Genomic DNA, 15,375 nt, shown 5'->3' with positions numbered 1-15,375 from the left:
AGGGATGGAACTTAGGCCCCGGCAGTGAAAGCGCCGAGTCTTAGCCACTGGACCGCCAGGGAATTCACCATCCCATTTTAGAGGCAAGGAAATAGAGGCACAGAGCAGGGTAGGAACATGTCCAAGGTTATCTGCAAGGAAGTGGTCCAGCCAGAAGCCATCCCAAGGCCACCCGGTTCCAGATGTTCCTTTCACTGCTCCACTTGTACTAGCCCACGTTCCAGGGGAGGAAACTGAGGCATGGAGGTTACACGGTAATTAAGGGACACAGCTGAGGTTCAAACCCAGACTGTTATATGGCCTTCTGGAATAGCGGCCCTCTCCCTTAACCCCTCGACTGATTATCTGCGTGGCTGGCCAACCCCCTGACAGCAATAACAATAGTCATCCTGCTTTATCAAATTCTTCTGTGCCAGCTACTGTGCTAAGGGCTTATGTGCACCCTCCAGTCCTCGCAATAGCTCTAGAGGTTTTGTGCACTATTGTTAGCCCCACTTGGCAGATGGGGAAACTGAGGCTCCTTGAGAGGACTTGGAGGTCCACCTGGGGGTGGTGGCTGGGCTGGGATTCGAACTGCAGTCTGTGGACCCGGGGCACCTCCCTCTCCCTCCCGCCCTGTGATCGATAATCCCGCAGTGTTCTGTTTCCCTCCAGACTCTCCCAGGGGACTTGTCAACAGAGCCACGGCCCATTAGCGGTTTCTGCACATTTGAAGCTGGCCCAGGCTCCCCAGGGTCTGCTGGCAGCTGGGCAGGAGAGGGGAGGGGGTCCCCAGCCCTGCCTGGGGAAGGCTGAGGGACTGCACGGCACTCGGAGAGGCTACCACCTTCAAATTGGTTTCAAAAGGCCCTCGCTCTGGAGGCTGCTGGGAGCTGCAAGCTGGCTTTGCCCACTTTATGGGCTGTGTGTGTGGCTTCCCAGTCACCTGGCTTCCAACACACTCGGGTTCAGACCCCCAGGCACGGCAGCAGCAGCTGAGAGACGGAAATGAGAGGGTAGGAAGCAGAAGAAGCAGAATCTCCTGGAGCCCTCAGTGGTGTTGGGCAGCTGCCTCGATCCTGCCAAGCCTCTGCTTCCTCATCTGTGAAACAGACATCCTCCTCCTCCTCATCATCATGATGGTAAACACTCACAGAGGGTCTGCTCTGTGCCAGGTACTGCGCTAAGTGTTTCACATGTTAATTCTTTAAAAAAAATTTTTTTTTGCGGTATGCGGGCCTCTCACTGTTGTGGCCTCTCCCATTGCGGAGCACAGGCTCCGGACGCGCAGGCTCAGCGGCCATGGTTCACGGGCCCAGCCGCTCCGCGGCATGTGGGATCCTCCCGGACTGGGGCACGAACCCGTGTCCCCTGCATCGGCAGGCGGACTCTCAACCACTGCGCCACCAGGGAAGCCCCACATGTTAATTCTTTTTTTTTTTTTTTTTTTTTTTTTCTTTTTGCGGTATGCGGGCCTCTCACTGTTGTGGCCTCTCCCGTTGCGGAGCACAGGCTCCGGATGCGCAGGCCCAGCGGCCATGGCTCACGGGCCCAGCCGCTCCGCGGCATATGGGATCCTCCCAGACCGGGGCACGAACCCGTATCCCCTGCATCGGCAGGCGGACTCTCAACCACTGCGCCACCAGGGAGGCCCCATGTTAATTCTTAATCCACATGACACTCTACAGAACAGGTACCATTATTACCATTGCCTTGTACAATTGCCAAAACAGAGAAGTGAAGTGATTTACCCAAATCACACAGCTAAGTTATTAAGCCAGGATTCAACCCAGCCAGATTTGAACTTCTCCCCCGCTTCCACTGCCACCACCCTGGTCCAAGCCCCATGACTGCTTGCCTAGACTACTGCAGCAGCCTCCGTCGTATGTCCCAGGTTCCACCTTTCGCACCCTGTAATGCATTCTCCCAAGGCAGCCAGAGGATCTTTCACAAACTCAAGTCTGACCACATCACTCCTCTGCCCAGCAGCCATCAATAGCTCCCTAGAGCCCTTAGGAAGGAATCAGTCTAAGCTCTTTAGCTCATCTTCAAGGCCCATTACAAGCTGTCCGCACAGCCTCACACTCTAACGACACCAAACTTCTAGTTATTCTCTGAACACATCACGCATGGCTATGCCTCTGTGTATTTGCACGTGCTGTTCCCTCTTGTCTGGAATGTCCTTCAACCCACACCACCCCACTTCCCTCCCTGCCGAGTTCCTACACACTTGTCATGGTTCAGCTCAAGCACTGTCCTCTTAAAATCTTCTCTGCCATCCTCAGGGAGGATCACTCCCTCCTTGGGACTCACATAGCACCTTCCACCTACAGTACCACCATTAAAGCACAGAGCTCACTAAGTGTTGAGGCGTCTGTTCCCTCCAACTTGGAAGCCTCTCAAAGGTTGGGCTGGCTTTCAGCCACCTTAGCATCCCTTCATAGCCAGGAGCACAGGGAAGTAGGTACTTGGAAAATGCTAGCTAAATGAATGAATGAGTGGGTGAATGAATGAATGACCAAATACACACAAGTGAACCTACCTGAGGACTACAAATGACTAGGCTGGAGACTGCAAGTTGAGGGTGAATTTGATTTTGTCTTGGGCGCCACGCTATTTACATCTTGTAAACATAATGACCAGGCATTTAAAAACTGGGGTGGACTCACTCAAGTCTGGATTTCAAAAATCACCAAGTATCCAAAGAGGCAGCCCCAAGGATTGGTCTTCTTGGCAACAGTTAGCAGAAGCTGAGTCACAGTCACTCCATTCATGTTTTCAAGTATTTACTGAGTGCCTACTGTGTACCAGGTACTAGAGAACAACAGTTGAATGCCGTTACCTCCCCAGCCACTGCACACACTTCTATTGGCTGCCTGGGCCCTGGAAGCATCTGAATTTTCAGCCTCTTTCTAGATGGGGAAATTGGAACCCAGAAAGCGAAAGCGGCTTTGTCCAAATCACCTACAACTTAGAGATAGATGTTGACCCCAGGCTCCTTGACTCTTATTTTCACAGCCCCAGGTGACTAACACCTTGGCATGAAAGAACCTTTGTTCCCTAGAAGAGAGGAACCTGGGGAGAGCTCCAAAATGTGCAATTTCAGGTGAACCCTGCTTGCAGTGGGCAGGAGAGGGGACAAAGGCTCAGTGGCGGCGGGGCCCAGCCTGTCACCGGCAGAAGAGGTGGCTACGCTGCAGCTGCTGGCAGGACTGTCCCGGTCACCAGCGCTGCCTTCTTTGATTGCTTCCTCCTTTGTTCTGCATTTCAGGGCGTTCAGCTCCACGGCCCAGTGCCAGACTCCCTCCCATCGCCCATCACCCGCCTGCCACTGCTATTCAGGCAGGTGGAGGTGGCAGCCTGGAGCAGCTCCAGAGGGACGATGGGAGGAGCCCAGAGAGGGAGATGTGCTTGGCCAGGGTAACAGAGCAAGGATGCAGCTACACAGGACCTGGGGGAGACTCAGTCTCCAGCCTCCCTGCTCCTGGAGCCCAAAGATCAGGAACAGCCCCATATCCCAGACCTCCTCGGTGTCTGGCCTCCTGTATCATGCCCATCACCCCTACCAAAACACAAGGCTTTGAGGGCAGCGATTTGTATCTGTCCTGTTCACTGCTGCATCCCTAGTGCCTAGGACGGTGTCTGGCCCATAGCAGGTGCTCATTAAATTGCTGCTGAATGAATGAACAAATTAATACCACAATCCCATGAGATAGTCCTGTTGTTGGGCCCATATTACAGAGGAGGAAACTGAGGCTCATGGAGAGAGTGTGGTTTACCCAAAGTCAAAAGCCAGCACCCCCTCACACCCTCACCCCACCCCACAATTACCAGAGAGCTGCGAAGGAGGGAATCTAGAGCCTGGGCCTCACCAACAAGGCTCCCTGAGGCAGCCAGTTCCAGATTTGGGTCCCCTTGCTCTCAGCTGGTATCAACCAAGGGCAGCTGGCAGCTGGTGGGGTGCCTTTGTGGACTGGGAGGCCAGGGGGACTCATGGGGTGGGGCAACAGTCTTGGGACCTGGAGGCTGTCCTGCGGAGTGGCTACCACTGGGTGTGATGCAGGAGTGAGAGGAAGGAGGGAGGCCCAGGGAGACACAGATGTCGGGGGAGGGAGGCGTGGGAGGGCCCTGGGCACCTTCCATACCCTGAACATACCACACTGAGGAGGGAGCTAGGGATCCCCCTGCCCACAGCCTGAATGGGCAGCTCCGCTGTGACCAGTCCTGCCCCATCACCTCTCCATCCTGGCCCCTCCTCATTACCCTCCCATCACATCCCCCATCACCCCTCTGTAGAACCCCCATGCCTCCTCCTTCACTCCTTATCACCTTCTTCGCTACCTTCCATCACAGCCGTTATTACCCTCCCCATCACGGCCCCCTTTATCACACCCCCAACTCCACCCCACCATCAATAGCTCCAGTCAGAGTCCCCATCGCCTCCCCAGCCCCTCCCCGCTCCACGGCTCTCATCACCTTCCCCATCACCTCCCCTGCTCCAGCCCCACACTTCCGCATCACAGCTTCCATCACCTCCTTCATCTCTAGGTCAGACCCTAGCTCCCTTGGACCGATGAGGAGCGAGGCGGTGGGAGAGAGCAGGAGAGGATGGAGAGGGGAGCAGGAGAGGCAGGGTACATGAGAGGAGAGAGAAGAGGCTATGAGGAGGATTTGATCCAGGATCTCTCACACCCACACCCCACAGGAGTGGTCCAGCCGTGGGCGGCGCTGTCCAAGGTGCTGGGGCAGCCAGGCCTGGCGCAGGGTGGGCGCTGCAGACCACCTAGATCTGAATCTCTGATCCATCTCTTCCTAGCTTGGGCAGGTGGCTCCCCACCCTCTGAGCCTCACCTTTCCTAGGTATAGAATGGGTCAGGAAGGGCCTGCATCAGCCCCTGCCCAGCCTGCTTCAGCTCTGGCCTCCAAGGGCCCATGATTAACGAGGCTGGTCCTGCAGTGTGACTCTGGGTCCCCTGGGGCCTGGCCGCTAAAGGGTGACAGCTGGCAGCCCGGCCATGCCCGGTGGGACTCAAGAGGCCTCCCTTCCTCTCCTTACCTCTTCCCACTTCTGTCACTGCCTCCGTTTTCCACTCAGGCCTGGGTTTCCTCTAGCCAGAAGTGTTCCTCAAACCATACAGAGTCTTGGAGGATTCCTCCTCCAGAAAGTCCTCCATCTCAGAGGCCCCAGGCACACACTGCCCACACCACTTGGCCAAGGGCAACCTGTACCTCTCCTATGAGGTATTTAGGTCTTTTTCCTACTTCAACGTGAGTACTATGAGCAAAGTAATATTCTCCATGCTTTTACCTGCATTATCTCATTCAGTCCTCACGGTAATAATCCTCTCACGTAGGAACTATTCTTATTCCCATTTTACAGAGCAGGAATCTGAGGCTCAGAGAGGTTAAGGGGCTTGCGCATGGTCACACAGCCAGCAAGGGGCCAGGCTGGAATTCAGATCTATATCTGAATCCAGGAGTTCAACTGCCATTCCCATGATATGTATTGATATTTGTCTTTGCTTTCACTATACCCTGAAATCAGTTTGGCAGGGGTCTTGTCCTTCTTTCTGAGTTCCTAGGAACCAGCTCAGGGCCTGGTACTGAGCAGGCACCAATGACTGTCCAATAAAAGTGATGATGAATTTATGATACCAGAAGAGACTCCAGGAACCAGACAAGCAGCCAGAGGCAAAAGGATGGATCTGTAAGGGTGGAGATGCAGGCAGTGTGACAGGTGGTGGTGGGAGACACCCACGTATGGACTAGTTGGACCTGCGGCCACCAGTGGACGGACCCCACCCAGTCCAAACGCACATCGTCCTTCTTGTCCCTGGTGTCAGGCCCAGCCCCTTGGGGCCCTCCAGGTTGTCTGTGAGAGGGTCCCAAGGGGTCCTGTAACCGGGTAGCTGGGCCCTGGAGGCCTCTGGGGTTGCACAGGCTGTTCCTGCTTTGGTACAGAATCTGGCAACAAGTCAGAGCTCTCAAGGGAGAAGGGGGAGCGGACTTTCTCAGCTGGCTCATTGAATGTCACCTTATTCTCCACCTTGAGACCTGTCTGAGAGGCCTGGGTTCCAGAAGAGTGATCGACTGTGTGACTTCGGGCAAGCCACTCACCCTCCCTGGGCCTCTGTCTCTCCATCGATATAACGACCTGCCTAGGAGTCTAAATTCTGGCGGTGCCTTCCCCAGTGATGGCTGCTCTTCCCACTGGGTGGCCTCACCTGGTCTCCAACAGCCTAAGTGTGTCTTCAGACAGGAGGTTCCCATAAGGGCACCAGGGCTGAGTGGAGCCCCAGCTACCCAGAGAAGGGATGATGTAGGCTTGGAAGATGCTGAAACCAGCCACCACCTGTGACTCCAGCCTGACAGCTTGGGAGTGCCAGGCACAGCTGTGCTTTGAGTCGTGGGGACAGCAGTTGTGGATGGTCCCCAGCCTGGCCTCACCTAGCCTCAGCTGTCCCATCTGCAGAATGGGCAGAAGGCAGCCATAAGTGCCCCCAGCAGCGGTGGGAGAAGAGAACGGGCGTCACCAGTCAGTCCGAAAGGTGGCCCTCCCCCTGCCCCCAGCCATGTGAGCTCATGGAGAAATCTGGAAATTGCCTAGGAATTGGTTAGGTCATATGCCTGTGAAAGGAACACCAGGGTCACAGCATCCCTGCCACTTAGGTTCCAGACCTGCTGGGCTTCAAAGGGAACCTCACCCCCTGTAGAGAGTGATGAAAACAGCCCAGCAGGGGAGAGGTGATGGGGCACCAGCTGAACAAACAGCAGCCCCCATGGGACCAGGCCTGGCCCTTCCCTTGTGGTCCAAGCCTGACATCTGGGCTTTCTTCCGCTGGCCGCATGACAGGCATATAGACAGGGCATTTGTGGGTCGAGCAGATTGGTGCTGTGTGTGTGTATGCACACACGTGTGCACCTCGGCACATGCCACGAGGCGAGTATTTCTGTATAGGCCACACTGGGCATCCCATGGCACCACTGCTCTCCTACCCCATGGGCAGGTTAAGAATGTATTAGGGCAGGGGTTGGTGAACTGCAGCCCGGGGGTCAAATCCACCGGTTTCCTGCTTTTGCACAGCTCACGAGCTGAGTGGTTTTTACATTTTCAAATGGTTGGGAAAAAAAAAAAGATTTCATGACCCGTGAAAATGATATGAAATTCAAATGTCAGTGGCTGCAACTAGTTTTATCAGAACACAGACGCATTCATTCATTTGCATACTGTCTGGCTGCTTTCAAACTACAGCAGGAGAGTTAAGCTATAGCAGCAGTTACAATAGAGACTGTAGGGCCCACAGAGGCTAAACTATTTACTATCTGACCTTATCAGAAAGTCTGCAGCTCCAAAGCCAGGGTGCTGGGGCATTTGCTGCTACCCTCCCACAACAACTTAAAGTTCAGCTTCAACGAACCTGTCAAGAATTTTACAATTAGAAAATCTAGAGAGAGGTTGTGTTCATTTCAGTACATGCACGTGAGCTTTGGGTTTTACAGCTTTATATTGTTTGTGTGTGTGTGTGTCTGTGTACCATGATCTTCAAGATTTAGGATCTCCAACTCATCGTTCATGCATCTGTAGTGTTCAGCACATGCTAGGCACATGTGGGTAATTAGTTAAGGTCTGTGGGATAAAATAACATGTGTGGTTCTCTCCATCAACTCAACAGTCCTGCTAGCAAAGTGATACTCTTGCCCATTTCATAGATGTGGAAACTGAGGTCTGGACAGGTGACAACGCCTGCTTGAGGCTCTTTCCTGGACCATTAACTATGAGGACAAGATGTCCTTCCTTGACTTTGTATTGCTCCTGGGAGGAGTGGGCGATCACATTATAACACGTCTGGTGGGAGACATCTTGCCCCTCCCTCTAGCAGTTTTCCAGGCATCCTAGGTCCCCTGCCGGCCCCATAGGTTTCCAGGCCTTCCTCCCTTGCTGGGGGGTCTTGGCAGGCTCCCAGGGGCCTTTGGAGGGATGAGTATTTTTTTTCCCTTTTCCGGCAAACAGGGGGCAGGTGTGGAGTGAGCAGCTCCCGGAGGGGGCAGTGGGAAGACAACTGAAGCTGAACTTCTGGGGGATCCAGTGAGGCTGACCCATAAGAGGGGTGCCATTGAGAGTAAGGGACCTGCTGAAAGGGGGAATGGAGGGAGTTTGGGGCGTTAGGAGCCCAAGTGGGGGTGTGGGGATAGAAAAGGAGCCCAGAACAGGAGTGTGGAGATCAAAGGCAAAGTGGCCAAGTTGGCAACCTCGGGTGGGGCTTTCGCTGCTTCTGAGGACCATAAGTCACGCCCTGGAAAATCCGCCCCCGCCCCCCCAGTCGCTTTGAACCTACAGAATGCAGACCACCGAGCCAAGGAGAAAACACACTGCTTCTGCTGTCAGACCCCTGCCCTCCATCAGAGACAGTTCCAGGATAAACCAGAGAGAATGGGGCAGGGGACGCCTAGCAATTCGCTATCAGTGACTCTGCCTCTGGAAGAATTGGCGCCAGGACTCAATGGTGACTTCCTCTACTCTCAGGGTAAACTCCAAAGCCCTTTTCATGGCTGTCCAGTGCTGTATGTCTGGTCCCTGCCCCAGCCTCGTCTTGTACCGCCTTCCCCCTCATCCACTGCCCTCCAAACGCAATGGATTTGAACGTACTCTGCTCCTTCCCACCACAGGGCCTTTGCACTGGCTGTTCCCTCTGCTGGGAACACTGTCTCCCACACTCATTCTTTAGATTTCTATTCAAACCTGACTTCCTCAGATTAGCCTTCTTGACCACTCCTAGACCAAGTTTATTTCATGTTCTCAGACCTGCAACTGATTATCTGTGTGGTTATGTGTTTGCTTACTTGCCGACTACATTGGAATCTCCAGCATAGGTCCTCCACAAATAGACCTCTCCTAAGGACCCTGGCTGTCTTTTTTTCTTTTTTTCTGGCCGTGCTGCATGGCTTGCAGGATCTCAGTTCCTTGACCAGGGATTGAACCGGGGCCACGGCAGTGAAAGCGCCAAGTCCTGACCCCTGGACCACCAGGGAATTCCCTGACCTTGGCTGTCTTGCTCCTTGCAGTATTCTAGGGCTTAGCACGGGGTCTGACACCAACAGGAGGTCAGTAAATCGATGATGGCACGAATGAACCATTGGTACCACCAGCGACTGCTGCCAATACCTGGTGTTTTGGAACACAGACGTACTGAAAATTAACATCAACAAACCATCTGTTATGATTTAGCCTGTGTTTCCACACTTGCTGACCACCCTGTAGGCACCAAGCAATGTTCTAGAGCAGAGCTATCCACTAGAACTTTCTTTGGTGATGGTGATGTTCTGGATCTATGCTGTCCAATACAGTAGCCACAAGACACATGCGGCTATTGAGCACTTGAAATGTGGCTAGGGAGACCGAGGAATTAAATTTTACTTAATTTTAATTAAATGTAAATTTAAATTGCCACATGGGCTTAGTGGCTACCATACTGGACAGCCCAGCTCTAAGAGAGAAGGAAAGTGTCCTACTGTCCCCAAGGTTGTTACATGCAGTTTTGTTATCTAAGGATTCACTGTAATTCCCTCAAACCTCCATCAGCTGGTCCTTGGGGGTGAACATGCCAAGGATTCCTTGGCAGCTTCCATGAGGCAGGACCTCACCATTCCCCACTGCCCACCAAGCTTGTCGTAGAGACCACCAGGCAACAATGACTCAGGGACATCTCCGCAGTGGTGGCAAACAAAAATGCTGAGAGTGGGACCTCCCCATTTTTATCACCGTCGTCACCTATCACACAGCACCAAGACTGCCACCGACCTCATCCTCTCCATCATTACCATCACACCACTCCCAAGACCACCACCAACACAACCATCAACACCACCACCACAAATTCCACAATACTACCACCGACACTATCTTCTCCATCATTACCCGCCCCACCATCAACACCACCAACACCCTCACCGCCCCCATCATTACAATCACCATCACATCACCCCAACAATACCAATACTTAGAGCCAATATAAGATATCAGTTCTGGAAATCAACTGGGCTTAAATCCCAGCTTTAAGTTTAAATCACTCAACTTCTACGAGACTCAGTTTCTTCATCTGTACAATGGGATGGCTACTACTACCACTACTACCACTAACATAATAGTAAGACTGGCTGTAACAGTTGGAAAAAATCAAATGAGGAAGTGCATGAAAAGCCTTTTTACTATGATGATTGAGCGCTAATGATCTTCTAGGTTCTTTGCTCAGTGAGCACAATTTTATTGGATCCTCACACAGCTGTGAGAGACACTGACCCATCCATCTTGCAGATGAGGAAACAGAGGCTCAGAGAGGTGATGTAACTTGCCGACAGCCCCACTCCTAATATGAGAGGCTGGATCGGAACCCAGGTCTTCAACAGGACTTTGCTAGACTGTCCCTTTTAGGGGGAGGGGCGTCGGATCAGCAGATTGGCCTTCCGCAGTTCTGTGCTCCCTGTTCAGGGATGCCGGGGGGCATTTCAGCATCCCGCCATGAAAAGAAAGGCGGTATTGTGGTGGTGAAGGTGGTGGTGGGGTGGGGAGGGTAGCGAGTCCACTCACCTGTGTCCTGGCGAAACTGGTGCATGGACTGCAGGTCGATGATGTAGGGCACCAGCTGGGCGTCCACTTGCCCCAGGACCACAGAACCACGGGCATCCTCCTTGAGCACGTTCTCGATGTGGTGGCACACGGTGGCTGTGTAGGGCCGCCAGCGGCTGTGCTCATTCAGCCACTCCCACACCACCACCCGGGCCACGTTCTGCGGTGGGAAGCCCAGCCCGTTCACGGGCATCATCACCCCCTGGCCTGGTCGTGACATGGCCGCTGCTGGCTCAGGGGCCAGGACCCTACTAGTACTGGCCCAGCTCCTCCTGGGCCTGGGAGCAGGTGGGGAACTTCCTCTCTCTCCAGGGGGGCAGCAAGGACTCTCCGGCCTCTTTTCTAACTCCCGGCCCTCTCTGAGGCCCAGAGGCCTCAGTTAAAGGAGTGTGGGCTGGTGTTCCAGGCTCCAAGACCCCTTCCCGCAGAGCCGTCTCAGATAAAGGTGGTGCTCTGGAGAGCAAGTGTCTTTCTCACGATGGGGAAAGCGGTGCTCTAGATTCCTTGGTTCCCTGGGCTCCGATAAGGGAGTGAAGCAGCCGCCTCTACTCTAGGTCCGGGCTCTTTCCTGCTGGTCTCCCGTTCTTCCTGGCCGAGCAGGGCCTGTCACCAGGAGGCCCGGCCCCAGCCCTCTGCGCTCCCCACTGCGTCCCAGACCCTGCGCCTGGCTCCAGTGGGGCTGCTTGCCTTGTCTCAGGTCCGCCCCCCCCGACGGCTCCCGCTGAAGGGGGCGTCCCTGTCCCCGTTGTCCCCGATCCACGGCGTCCTGGAAGGCCTGGGTGGCTGAAGAACGCACGGGGGAGGGGTGCGGCGCGTACTCCCTGCCCTCCGGCCGGGCCTGCGGCTCCGGAGCTGGGCTGGGGGAAGAGGGGGGCGGGGGCCCGTGGGCACGCCCCACCCCACTCGTGCTCGCGACCTGCCAGGAGACAAGAAGGGGAGAGGGCCCTTTAAGAATAGAGCGCGGCACCCCCTCCCCCCTTCCCGGGAGAGCGATGGGTTGAGAACAATGGGGAACCGATGGGGGGGGGCAGCAAGGGGGGCTAAAGGGGGTCGCCTGGTCGCGCTCCCTTGGGGCAGGCCTGAAGGGAGGGCTGGGGCCGGGGGCGCGATTTCCCGAAACTCCTCGCCTGCTGCGCCCCCTCCTCAGCTCCCTGAGCGCTCCCCTCCCCCGGGGCCCGCTCCTGGCCGAGGGATGCAGGAGGGTGCGCGGGGATGTGCCAGGATGCGCGGCGCTGCAGGCTCGGCCCAGGGCCCCTCGGGGGTCGCGTCACCGAGGAGGCGAAGCCGGGAGCTGGATCGTCTATGCCTCCCTCCCTGGGGGAACAGCCCTCCTTCCCCAGCCCAGACCTCCCCAGAGCGCGCGCGGGCCTCGCAAAGGAGCCGGGGGTGGGGTCCCTAAGCACCCCGCGCTCTCACCGCCTCTCCTCTGCTCTGCCTTGTTCTCCGGTTCACGCTTCGGCACCACCGCCTCCTGGGCTCCCCCCGGAGTGGGAGGGAGCCGCTGTCCCCCCTCCGTGCCCTTTGCCTCCCAGGCCGCGCTCCGGGGCGCTGGGCTTACGGCACGCTTACAGACTACCCTGCCGACCGACGGACGCGTGAGCCTGCTGCCGGCCGCCGGGATCCCGCGGGTGGGAGGCGGCCTCGGCCGTGCTCAGGGGAGGGAAGGGGGAGGGGGCGGAGAAGGAGGAAGGGGAGGAGACAGATCGCGGCCCTAAGCGCCAGCGGCGCTGACACGCGAGTCGCCGGGCGCCCCATATCCTCGGCTAGGCCCACCTGGAACCCCACGAGGTCTCCTGACCCAAGCAGGATGCAAGGCATGGAGTGGGGTGTGCACTGGAACGCCTGCTTGAATCTTAGTCATCTTTACATTCCAGTTGCCCAGTCCAGGGCCTGGTGCAGAATAGATGCTCAATAAATGCTTGAACGAATGATGGAATACGATCCAGAGATTGTTTAAAGAAAGATCTTAAAGTGTTCTAGGGTAGGCTTCTTTTCTCCTTCCACTATTCTGGGGGAGGGGAGTGAGGAGGGGCTGGCAGAGGGAATCATAGAATCTGAAGTGTAAGTATGAGACCACTGAGGCCCATAGAGGGTAAGAAATAGGCCCAGGATCACACCGCAGCTTAGAGCAGTGCCCAGACAGCACCCAGCGCCGGTCCTCCTCCCGGTACCCAGTTAGCCAGCCGAGAGCCCACTCCCCCAAGGCAACTAACCCGCTCCAGGTAAGTGGGATGGCAACAACATCTTGCCTCCAGGAGGGTGGGGTGGACCTAGGCCAGGAGGCAGAGACCTTGGAGGAAGGTAAGGGTAGGCCCTCCGTCATCTCATTAAGGGATGCCTGCAAACAACAGGTGCTTGATAAATGCTTGGTGAGGGTTGGCTGGATGGAAAAGGAGGCAGGCGGTGGTAGCAGCTCAAGTGTTAATGGAATGACCAGCTCTCCCTCCTCTGGCAGGCTGAATGCAACTGAGAACACACATCATCTTGGAGGGGGATGGACCACCCGGGGCCCGCGGGTGTTTAGATTAGGGAAGATGAAGGATGCGTCCGGGAACTCCAGCCTGGGTGGCAGACGGAGGTCAGTGGCCTGTTTGGGAGCCTGTCCAGAGCAGCCCACGCTCCTCTTCCTCTCCAGGGCAGCTGGTGATGAACCAGGCAAGGTCAGGGGCAGACTGCTCAGGGGAGCTTTCCCAGAACCGAACTCTGGCTCCCCAGACAGCTGGAGTGATCTTTCCCCGACACTGCGCCCCGGGACCCCTGCTATCTCCTGCTGTCCAGTGCTCAAGGGGCTCTTCCAGGTTGGGCATGATTCTGTTTGCTTCTGCCTGCTGCAGGCTAAAGACAGAGGCTCTGTATAGAGCCAGCTCTGCAGTGCTACCGCTCCAACAGGATGGCTGAGCTCTGGGATTTTAGCCTAGGGTTCACCAATGGCTTTCCAGGGGTCCACGAGCCCTGTCCTCCCATTTACAGGCAAACTTATATGTCTGTGCATTTTTTCCAGAAGGGCTCTGGCTTCATCAGATTTTTCTCAAACGAGGCTGTGACCCAAAAGATTTGGAGCTGATGCTGAACAACCTTATGTTACAGAAGGGGATCTGGACCTCAGGGTAGAGAAGAAACTGGCTCAAGGTCACATGGAAATTTAGCAGCAAGTTGGAAAGAAGAAGCCAAGACTCCAGACTGTATAATGCTATTTAAGGTCTGACTAAGTGTCACCTCGTCCAGGAAACCTTCTCTGAACTCATCCCATCTTCCTCTGTGTTCCTTTGCACATACCTTGATGTGACACCCTATATCACAACTAGCCGCTTCAGTGGAATCTGTCTCTGCTAGAGTGAGACATCCATGAGATCAGAGACTGTGCCTTGTTCATCTTTGTGTGGTGTGGCTGGTGTTTATTACATAAGCATTGTCGTTTATTGAGTGCCTACTATGTGCCAAGGCACTTACATAATGCTCGCTCCTCTTCACAGTTGTCCTGCAGGGTAGGTAGTATTGTCCTCATTTTACAGGTAGAAAAAATCTCCTGGAGCTCAAAGGGGTTAGGTGGCTTGCCCAAGTTCCCACAGGGAGTGAGCGGCAGAGCTGGGATTTGAATCCCAAACCCTTTTGCACCACCCACATCACCGTACTGCCAAGGTGTTTGTTCAGCGACGAATGAATGGCAACCACCTGAGGATCTGGTGCAGCGTGGCCCTAATGGCCCCTCTCAACTGGATTGTGGAGCGTCTGGAAGTACAAAACCCTGCTCCCCAGGCATCCTGGGAGACAGGGATTCCAAGGAGGGGAAAGGAATCTGGCCTTCAGGGAGCTCACAATCCACTGGGGAGGTACTCAGACACCAGTGGAGAAGCCAACAGAAGAAAAGCAATCCATCCTGAACTCTTTTAAAAATGTATTGTATATACGTATGGCATCCCTAGTAGAAGAATCCCAGGATTTTGTCTTCTGTGTGTTTCTGTCTTGCTTCCTTGAGGCCATGATACTAGCTGAGGTCATCAGTACAGTGAGTTGGGAAAAGATGATTCTGCCACTTTTCCAGATCTTTGAGTGACACGTCAAATCCGAGGCTGATCCCACTTATTTAACCCATGTGTGAGCTTCACACTGACTTTCTTGCTCTGTGATCATCAGTGATTTCAAATTTGCTGATGTAGCCATGCTTCATCATCACAATTAGAAACCAGACGATGACTTTGGAGCATGACCTAAAGGAACTTGGAGTTTTTCTTTCTTCTCAGCATTGTTGATGCTCTTAAGAGCATTGGCCAGGACGTTCATGTGCACCATTATAGCAGCAGGGGAATATGGCAGAAAGAGATGACTCATTTTTTGTTCTCCTATCCATCCATCCGTCCATCCAACTATCCATCCATCCGTCCGTCCACTCATCTGTACATTCAGCTGTACAAGTACCCTCCCTCCCTCCCTTTCTCCTACCTACCCATCCCTCCATCCATCTATCCACTCATCTATCTGTCCATCTATCCATCCAAAAAATACCAGACCCAGCCCATGAGCCAGGCACTAGGCTATCTGTGGAGACACAGAGATAGCCCAAATAGCATGGTTCTTGCTCTCCTGTTTCTCAGAGTCTAGTGGGAGAGTGAGCTGTGAATCAAAGAATCACATAAAGTATGATTAAAATTTTGCAAGAGCTATGAAGAAGTTCAGGATATCATGAGGGCCTCTACCAGGGGTCCTACCAGGTCTAGGGAGTCAGGGAGGGCTTCTCAGAGGAGGTGACATTTCAGCTACTCCCCGAAGGATCC

General features: G+C 54.7%; 1 protein-coding gene and 1 pseudogene across 2 annotated transcripts in view; both read right to left on the bottom strand.

Moving 5' to 3' along the window:
• Nucleotides 1-12,146, bottom strand: part of DTX1 (deltex E3 ubiquitin ligase 1) — a 38,378-nt gene extending 26,232 nt beyond the window's left edge. The window contains exons 1-2 of the mRNA XM_081253041.1: nucleotides 12,020-12,146; nucleotides 10,565-11,519 (exon numbers count right to left, since the gene is read on the bottom strand). Coding sequence (XP_081109167.1) covers nucleotides 10,565-10,823 — 259 coding nt within the window. The 5' untranslated portion in view covers nucleotides 10,824-11,519; nucleotides 12,020-12,146. The remainder of the gene's footprint in view (nucleotides 1-10,564; nucleotides 11,520-12,019) is intronic.
• Nucleotides 12,147-14,522: 2,376 nt separating this feature from the next.
• On the bottom strand, nucleotides 14,523-14,893 carry LOC308626703 (small ribosomal subunit protein uS8-like; annotated as a pseudogene). The gene has a single exon. The product of its transcript is annotated as a small ribosomal subunit protein uS8-like (transcript).
• Between the last annotated feature and the right edge of the window lie 482 nt (nucleotides 14,894-15,375).

This window comes from Mesoplodon bidens, assembly GCF_964165515.1.
Source record: "Mesoplodon bidens genome assembly, chromosome: 13".
In the NCBI taxonomy this organism is placed as follows: domain Eukaryota; kingdom Metazoa; phylum Chordata; class Mammalia; order Artiodactyla; family Ziphiidae; genus Mesoplodon; species Mesoplodon bidens.
Note: the sequence above shows the minus strand (reverse complement) of the source record. Positions and strands in the feature narration are given on the sequence as shown.